The sequence below is a fragment of the Morone saxatilis genome, unplaced genomic scaffold (assembly GCF_004916995.1).
Source record: "Morone saxatilis isolate NCDOM2014 unplaced genomic scaffold, NCSU_SB_2.0 Contig21, whole genome shotgun sequence".
Lineage (NCBI taxonomy): Eukaryota > Metazoa > Chordata > Actinopteri > Moronidae > Morone > Morone saxatilis.
The window spans coordinates 22833244-22842604 of NW_023339774.1; the positions used below are offsets into that span (position 1 = coordinate 22833244).

The 9361-nt window shown below is 39.5% G+C and overlaps 2 protein-coding genes across 2 annotated transcripts in view; both read left to right on the forward strand.

The window, feature by feature from the left end:
- LOC118332645 overlaps window positions 1-9361 on the forward strand; it is a gene marked incomplete in the record, with an annotated part of 29902 nt that overhangs the window by 3993 nt on the left and 16548 nt on the right.
- Window positions 3695-9361, forward strand: part of il7r (interleukin 7 receptor) — a 10019-nt gene continuing 4352 nt past the window's right edge. Inside the window, exons 1-7 of the mRNA XM_035668036.1 lie at window positions 3695-3859; window positions 6213-6348; window positions 6443-6603; window positions 7939-8090; window positions 8404-8557; window positions 8650-8761; window positions 8847-8919. Coding sequence (XP_035523929.1) covers window positions 3769-3859; window positions 6213-6348; window positions 6443-6603; window positions 7939-8090; window positions 8404-8557; window positions 8650-8761; window positions 8847-8919 — 879 coding nt within the window. The 5' untranslated portion in view covers window positions 3695-3768. The remainder of the gene's footprint in view (window positions 3860-6212; window positions 6349-6442; window positions 6604-7938; window positions 8091-8403; window positions 8558-8649; window positions 8762-8846; window positions 8920-9361) is intronic.

Sequence of the window (9361 nt, forward strand, 5' to 3'; positions counted from 1 at the left end):
AAACACAGGAGATTGATGCAAACCAAAAAACACATAAACAATCGCAACAGAAAAAGCAGCAACCAGAAAATGCTGCAATCCACAGAAATGGAAGCAGAAGCAAAATTACAAACCACAAAAACAAACGCCAAAAGAAAAAATGCCTGCAAATACCAAAACACACAAAACAACAAAAAACTCTGAGAGAAAAACGCTGTGGGCCCAGAACCGAAAGACATGAAAGAAGAAGGAAGAAGAGAAGAAGAAGGAAGAAGAAGAAGAAGAAGAAGTTGGTTAAGTTTTGGAGAAGAGAGTAAAAAGGTAGCGTTTTCCTTTATGTCTTTTTTAAACCTTGGCCGTAAATATTTTATAATAATATAAGAAGAGGCAGCTTTTCAAGGTCTGGTCCACACAGGGACTTGGTCCATCCCCTCAGGTCGGTCCCCCTACTGGCCTGGGCGCACTTCGTTTTGTGAGGTGGAAAGCAGCGTTTTGCCGTTTGCAGCGTGTTTGCCCTGGTCGGCCACCGTATTAAAAAGATATCTGAGTCAGATTTTTAGTTTTCAGTCCAAACGTCAACCCTTTCCCCCTCTAACAGTTCCCGTAGGTCCTGCTGTGTCTCTCACACTGTCTGCTGGGACAAAGAGGCATCAGGTCAGGTTGAGATTTCCCAGCATGCCCTAGTTCTCAACATAAAACATATATTCCTGTGCCCTCGAAACTAACATGAAGCACTGAGAGTAGGAAACGGTGCTAACCACCCTGAGGCACCTGAGAAACAATGTGCACGTGTGTAGAGACTGCAGAGCAGCTGATGGGAGTAAAAGAGGAAGAAAAACACAATGAGGAGCGGGACACTTGAGGCCCTCCATCCAACAAACACAGAGACACTATTCATCAGAATTAAAAATGAAACCAAAAACCTCCAGGAGATTAGAAGGAGGCAATCTAAAGCTGCAGCTGAGGTGATCTAGAAAAGGTCTAAGTGATTGTGTCAGGTAATAATGATAGACAGGTGACAGACGGTTTAGGGTCACCTGAGGCCGAGAGCTCCAATTTGGAGCTCGTAGTAAACTAAGACACATGTGATTTGGCCTCATTTGAAAACAAACCAGATCACTTGAGTAGGCAGGAAGTGGTTGTAGGTTACTGATTAGATTTTCTGCTTCATGGTTGCTGTTTGACAGAGAGGAAGACTCAGTTTGACTCAGAGCTGCAGCTTCGTTCTCGCTCATAAACATGGAAGGAGATTCTGAATAAAGAAGTCTGTAAAAGATAAACAGTTAGCGTTGACAGCTGCTGTAGGCATACTGATAGAGAATGTATTCAGACATATATAGAAATAGTCTGCATGGGACAATAATGTGCGTCTGATATGTAAAAGTACAATTTCCACATTAAAGTACTTAGAAAGGGTTTCACATTAGAGGTAGGCAACTCCACAAAATTTGGTTTCAATCCAAGAAATACTGGGCCAGGATAGCTGCAACAGACCAGCTGCCTATTCAGAGACGCTTCTTGTGGAATCACAAGCCAGAACAGGAGCGATCAGCTCTGCCCGGTGGAATATGGGGAGGAATATGGGGGTTACACCCACCACCCACGCAGTAAAGTACTCACCTGAATCTGTGTATTAACAGTATATCTTGCACATTACAAATATCCTTCATACTTCAAACTGTGAACAAGCTGTACAGCTCTTCATTTAAAGTTAGTTAGTTATATTTTTCTCATACTATGTTTATTGCTATGCACCAATATACCAAGGTAAATGGTAAATGGGTAATGGACTGGTAACTTTTGTATTACGCCTTCCGACCACTCAAAAAGCGCTTTACAACTAACGTGCCACATTCACCCTTTCACACACGGCAAAGTCCATCGAACAGAAACTAACTCATTCATACACATTCACACACCGATGCTAGCAATTTGGGGTTCTGTATCTTGCTCAAGGATGTGAAAACGTACTTCTGATTCTGAGCTGGTAATAAAGACACAAGAGAAAAGACATCTCTCTGAACGCCTGCAGGAGGACATACCAACAGTCCCAACTGTCTTAGGTGAGAAGCAAAAAACTAATAGTCAGTGCTTATACACTTATAGCAAAAACAGCACCCCCTCATACTGAATGGGAAGTTTCAAGCAGATAACATACTGGCTAACATCCTTCCATAACATATTAGATATCTGTTTTTGTATGCAGGCACACCAACAGTTTAATGCTGACACACACCATCATCTGACTCTTCACTGCATATCTGGACTCCAGCATTGACAACAGGATGCCAGTGTCCCTTTGGCTGAACCCACTGTTTGTGGCATTCAGCGGTTTTGAGTTGTTCAAGATGTCTACTCTGTCCTGCCAGAACAATGGCAGTGTGATCTGCCAACAATCTGTGCCCAGTAATTCCCTTTCCCCCCACAGATACAGTCTCAGTCCAATGTGGCTCTTGTGTAGCAGGGTAATGTGATCTCATGGCGTGTAAAAAGAACGTCACTTTTAAAGGTCCAGTGCGTAACATTTAGGGATCTACTGGTAGAAGACTCATCTGTAAACTAATGGCTATCTGCAGCTGCTCCTCATTCCTCGGGGCTCAGTTCTGGGCCCTGCTCTTCTTCTTCTCTTCATCTGACTGCTTCCCTTTGGTCACATCATTTGTAGACACATGTTTCTTTTTTACACAGATGATTCATTATTATATCTTCCTGTCAACTGTTGTCACAGTGTGGTTAGGTTTAGGCACCAAAACTACTTGTTTAGGTTCAGTGCCTGAGTTGGAAACAAAATCTGCCAGTAGCCTGATTCAGCACAGCTTTAACCACGAGATAACCCTAATTCTTTTGCTGTTTTTCGAATCAATTTTCAGCACTGTTTACTCAGTTTTAAGATGCAGTTACGCTGACATTATTTTTTGCGTATATTGGCCCACTCTGCTGCCACAAACCGTGACCATTTCACTCCTTATGCTTAAAACCTAACCAACCAAAACAAACACAAGCCAATCAGATGCACAGTAGGGTGGGACTTCGCAGGAAAAGTCAAGCGTTGTGCAGGTGTTTAAGAATATGTACCAGGAGGTGTTGTATGCAATAAAAAGTCTTGTGTGGTCAAAAAATGAGAAGTGCTGGTGCTTTTCAGTCGCTAGATAGGTTTAGGAAAATATTTGTGGGTTATGTACATAACCATACCTCAATATTACATTACATTTCTGCCAATAGATCAACATTCACTTTTGGTTTCAAAAGACACAAACCCTGGGGCAAAGTTTGTTTCAGCTGAGAATGGTGTTAATGTCTATTTCATTTGAATGGTGTGTGTGTGTGTGTGTGTGTATGGCTCTGTATATTCTGATGGATTAGAGATAGACGGAGCTGTCATTAGTCATCCTGAAACCCAAAATATAAAATATACATTTCTCATGTTTGGGTAATTTGAACTTTAATGGAGGTCAATAACAAAGTGCAGTAGAACTGTGACTGAATGATGTCAGACTGATGGACAAATGGGAGGCCTTTTATCTTTTCTGTATTCAGAACTAACTGTCCAATAATTCATCTTCTTACTGCACAGAATCTGCTGTCTGCTGAACAAAGAGATGTTTTCTGATTTACAGAACATCCTGTAAGCAACCCCCCTCCCCCTTTCTCTGTAAACTCGCCACTCCTTCTTCCCCTCTCCCTGCCGGCTGACAAGAAAAGCTCTCAGCTGGTGAGAATGCAGCGTTATGAGTCTGCTGAGGAACGAGTCAGTTTGTCTGTGCAGCTGCGAGGTGATTCGATGAGGAGATGCCGTCTGGCTGCTGGATCACCGTGTGGCTGCTGCTGCTGCTGTCAGCTGTAACTCAGGCGGAGAGTGGAGATGGAGGCACTGACAGGGGTGAGAAGATCATTTAAAATGTCTGCAACACTCAGTTAAACAGGATAGAGCAAGTGATTAAAACAATGTATTTCTAATTTTTCTAACCCTTTTTATAAATTAATCTTTCATATGCAATGTGGGCTGTGAAACGTCTTATGCCACTGAGCAAATATTATTTAGGAATATTTTCAAAATCAATTCAAAAAGAGATTTAAGATTTAATTAAAAAACTACTGAGCAGATATAAGAATATGTTTTAATGTTTATTACTGCACATTGCAAGTGTTTTTGATCTTGATACTGTAAATGTAAATGTACATTTTACAGATGTGGTGCAAATGTCTGACAGCTCATATCAGGAGATTTGATCATATGACAATCACAGTTTTACAGTTTATGATGTCATAGGTAGGTTTGGTGAAAGACTTGAGACAGTCTTTTTTTCTTTTGAGCTTTTAGGCATCAAGTATTTTTTCACCTTTCTGGCACAGATTGTAGTTTCTCTACAGTTAAAACATTATCATTGATCTCATCAGTGCTAATCATCAGTTAGCGTAGAGCGGAGGCTGATGGGAATGTTGACCTGATGGTGGTGATAGAGTTAAGAGATCATCAAAGTTCATAAACACCTTGAATATCTGAACCAAACTGCATGATAATCCATGAAACCAGTCCTGAAACTACAGTATTAGTCAAGTGACAGGAAATGAATCGACAATAATTGATGAATAATTTAAGTATCTTTTTGAGGAAAAATGTCAAACATTCACTATTTCCTACTTCTGATTGTTTTTTTTTTAATGATTTTAAACTGAATCACCTTGGATTTTGGACACAGTCAATTAATGGTAAAAAAAATAACTGACGGATTAATGGATAATAAAAATAATAGTTATTTGCAGCCTTGGTTGAGACACTAGAGGTGCTAGAGGAAAAGTTTCTAACAGAAATTTTCCTGTTGAACTTCATCCACAAAACTTTGTTCCGGTGTACCTCCAGGCTTAATTCTGGGCCCTACTCTTCTCTTAATTTACATGCTTACCTTTGGTCATGTAATTTGTAGAGAGGTTTAATTTTTATGCAGATGATACTTTATCATATCTTCCTGTCAACCCTACTGATTCTTCCAGCCTGGTTGCCCTTAAAGGACTGCTTAGATGATATTAAAGGTCCAGTGTGTAACATTTAGGAGGATCAGAATAATTGTCAGAGATTTAATATAATATTCAGAGGTATGTTTTCATTAGTGTATAATCAGCTGAAAATATGACTTGTTGTGTGTTTTTACCTTAGAATGAGATGTTTTTTTCTACAGGGGGAAGTGGGTCCTCTTCTGGTGGAGTCCGCCATGTTTCTACAGTTGCCCAGAACAGACAAACCAAACACTGAATCTAGATAGAGACATTTACTTTTTTTCTGCAGTGGAATAAATGCGCAAAAATACAGTTCTATTCAAGGTGGTGATATGTGTGTATACAGACTGTATGAATATTACAGCCTTGATCTTCGACTGACTTTTATATGATATGATATATACAGATCCATAAATGTGTATACCATTGCGTCTTTCCAGATACAGGTCCTTTTTGCCCAGTTTTAAGGCGTTGTTTCTCCTATGCTTACTCCTATGCGGGTGTGGTGAGGGCGAGGGCAAACCTCATCACTGGATGCCACTAAATCCTACACACTGGTCCTTTAAGTGTTGGATGTCTTGTAGCTTAATGAGAATGAGAATTACATTTGCCGCATTCAGTCTGACAGAAATTGAAATGAATGACCAGATAAAGCCTTCTGTCAGAAATGTTGGAGTGATTTCTTAAAGAAAAACTGAACTTTGAAAACCAAGAACATGCAGTTATTCAGTCTTGTTTTAGCATCAGCAAGGAAATCAATTAGTTAGGTGTTGACCAGAAGGAAGTTCTTCATACCTTTATTTCCACCCTTCTGGATTATTGTATCTCTATATTCTGCGCAGCTGCTTGGTTTTTAACTGGAAATCAAAACACAATTTTGGTTTCAACGTCCTGTCATTGGCTTCCCATTGCTTGCACAATACAGTTCAAAACATTAAATGGACTAGCTCCAAGGTAAATCTCTGACCTACTAAGCCCATATGTATAAGGCTGGGAAATATTATTTTATTTGTGGTATTCATCTGGAAGTTTTTGGAAGTCAAGTAGATCCTGAGGTAGACCTTGAACACGCTGGAGGGGTTCACCTGGGGATCCTCCAGGAGGAGCTAGAAATGTTGTCTTCTAGACCACTTTACTGATCCTACTGCCACCACGACCAGGTCCCTGATGAGCAGGAAACAATGGATGGATTGATTTCCTCAGGATTAATAGAAACTGTTTTTTGTGTTTCTCCTCAGAGCCCAGACTCAGCTGCACCTCTGACATCATGACAAAGCAAAGCAGTCTGACCTGTAAACTGGTCGGAGTCGTCAGGAACTACAATGAGGATGATGAAGATAATGAGGCAGATGACATAGAAAAGATGACAGTGTGGTAAAAAACATTTCATCATCTGCTCCTAGATAGCACATTAACGGTGTTCAGAGGAAGTTCAATCAACGAGAGAAATCTGTTTCTCTATTTACAGTTACACTGACTGGAGTGAATCAGATAAGAAAACAAAGTGTGTGGAGGATTCTGGGGACACAGTCAGCTCCCAAAATCTGAATCCTGTGAATCATTTCAATGTGACGGCCCACTTAAAGAGAGGAGGCAAGGTTACAGCAATGATCGACCTGAAGAAAATAGGTAAATCCTGACTGCAGAGGAAAGTGTTCAGAGTCACGTTGAACATTCCCCAGTGATATTTTTTCCAAACCTCACAATGTTTCCTGAGTCAGCAATTAAATCCACATTTGCATATCTAGCAGTGGAATATAAGCACAATAATACAGGGTAGAAAGATGTTTTTCCAGACGGGGCTGCTGAGTTTCTTTTGCTCAGTTAAATGAAACAGTAACTCTGCTTTGAAGCCAATTCCAACTACTACTGAAATGACACCAAAGATAATTGGACAAAACTGGCCATTTTATTAACAAACGATCTTTTGTTTCATGCCAACTGTCACACAGCTGTTTTACTCACAAAGCTTTCATGCAGGATACTTCCATTGTCAGCTCTCTCCGCAGTTTCTTTCCTCCAGTCTGAGCTCTGTGTCAGTGTGAGAGCAAGAGCAGGAAGAGAGAGCGGTAGAGAGCCGACACAATCACACTCAACATGCAACTGCAAGTGCAGGAAAAGCAAATAAAAAGCCAATTAGTAATTCATTAATTAAAATAAACACTATTTTATCATATATTGTGTAAAAAAAAAAAAAAAATAAGTTAAGGAACAGCATTTTTTTCTTGATGCACTGCAAAACTTGTCAATCATATACACTGAATTGATTTTAATAACTTTAATGTACTTTACTTATTAACTAAGTACCAGATCAGGACTTGCAGATAATCAATATTAAATGACTCGGCTCATGCATCATCTATGCTACTTTTAATCTAAATATGAGCCAGTTTCCCTGCCCTCTTTTTAATTTTTAGGCCTCTGCACCAATGACAGCTGTGGCCGTAGGCATTATATTTTCAGGTTGTCTGTCCATCTGTCCCATTCTTGTGAATGTTTTGTTTCTTCATTTTGGTCAAATAGAGGCATCAGTATTTATTTACTTTATTTTAATTCAGATGTTTCCTATAAATCCAAAATTGGATTGAATTATGTAGTACATTTGGTAAGGACAGTAGGAAGCATCATTTAGGTTATACTGTCACTTTCAGTTTCATACTACTGATTACTATAGGAAACTATTTCCCTATCACTGATTAACATCTTCCAGACCCTTCATATTAGAACTCTGCCACCTGCCATTCACTGATGGTTTGCCTCCTGATGAGAATAAAGAGTTCAGTATTCAGTAGAGGCATCAATATTAAATTGAGATTTTTTAATAACCAGTTTAAAACATGTTTAAGCATACTTTTCTCCTTTAGTGTGGTCCAAGTGAACCAAACTACAGGTGTAAAAGCATATAAATGACCTGTTACTGTCACCTTAACTGTTGTCTTTTGGTTCTTTGTTGTATCCCTGCAGTTAAACCAAGAAGTCCTCAGGTGTGGAACGTTACTTTCAACCAGGAGTCTAACCAGGCTGTCATTTATATTCGGACTCCGTACTACAGAGAATTCCTGAAAAAAGAAAATCAACTCTTCCAGCTGCACATCTGGACTGCAGGCAGCACAATGGTAACATTATCTGATTTGTGTTGCTTCAGATATTATTTCTATCTTTGACAATGCTCAGCTATATGGGAGTGTAACGCATTCACTTGAGAAAAAATATTTGTTAACGAGTTGTTATCTTATAATTCTGAGATGAGTTTTCATAAAATAAAATACTCAGCTGTGAGCTCCTGTTACTCTTCTATTCTAATGAAATAGAAAAACCTATCTCAGCATTGTGAGATAATAACTCATTCAGAGTAAATTTTCTTAAGTGAATGCAATACACTTCCGTACCACAATGATATTATTGACTGTTTTTCCGGTTTTACCACAGATTCAAAACATCTCATCATTAGAGATGAGGATTGACATGGAGCACCTCCAACAGAACACAGAGTATCATGTTAAAGTACGAGCGATACCGCAGTTGTTCCTGGCGGGTACCTGGAGTGACTGGAGTGAAACATTCAGTTTCTTTACACCCGCTGGTAGGAGCTAGTCAGCTTGTACACATTTTGCTTCTTCAAACGACAGACAAGAATAATGACTTTATTTAACTTGGTCCTCTCTCTTTTTTCAGGGGAAAAAGTCCAAAAAGAGACAGATGAAAGGCAGGAGACGTACACACTGATTGTGTGTCTTGTCCTTGTTGTTGTGCTGACTTTCAGTGTTGTTTTCTTCTGGAAAAACAAGTACGACATCTCTTCTTTCTTGTCAGAAAAGTGAATTTAGATCTATGTTTCATAGATTAATATTTATTTTCTCTTTCCTTAACAGAATATTTACCTATATGTGGCCAAGCATCCCACACCCCAAACACACACTGGTGCAGATCTGCAAACCAAATAAAGTGAGTCATTTTACTTTGACACTCTCCTCACTAAAAAACATTCAGCTCCCTCTAGTGGTATTGCTATTACAAATCAACGTCTATTGGAAGCAAAGGTGAAAGTAGTATGAAGAATCAACAAAACTAATGACTATTAGACTCACCTAAAGGGCCGCAAGGACCACCTTGGTGATCCCTGGTACCTCCATAGTGACCACAACCACCTAAATGACCTCTAGTACTTCCTTAGAACCACAAAAAGGACTATTACATCCTCATTGTTTACCACAAGGACCACAACTACCACCTAAGTAAGTACTAGATCTTCCTTAGTGGTCACTTCCTGCCTTTGTGCGTTTCCTGCAAGTTTTGATTGTGTGCTCTACCCTGTTTCTCATTATCCTCCCCTCACTACTGTATTTCAGTCAGGACCGCTTTTGTAAAAATAACTTTTATTCCAAAG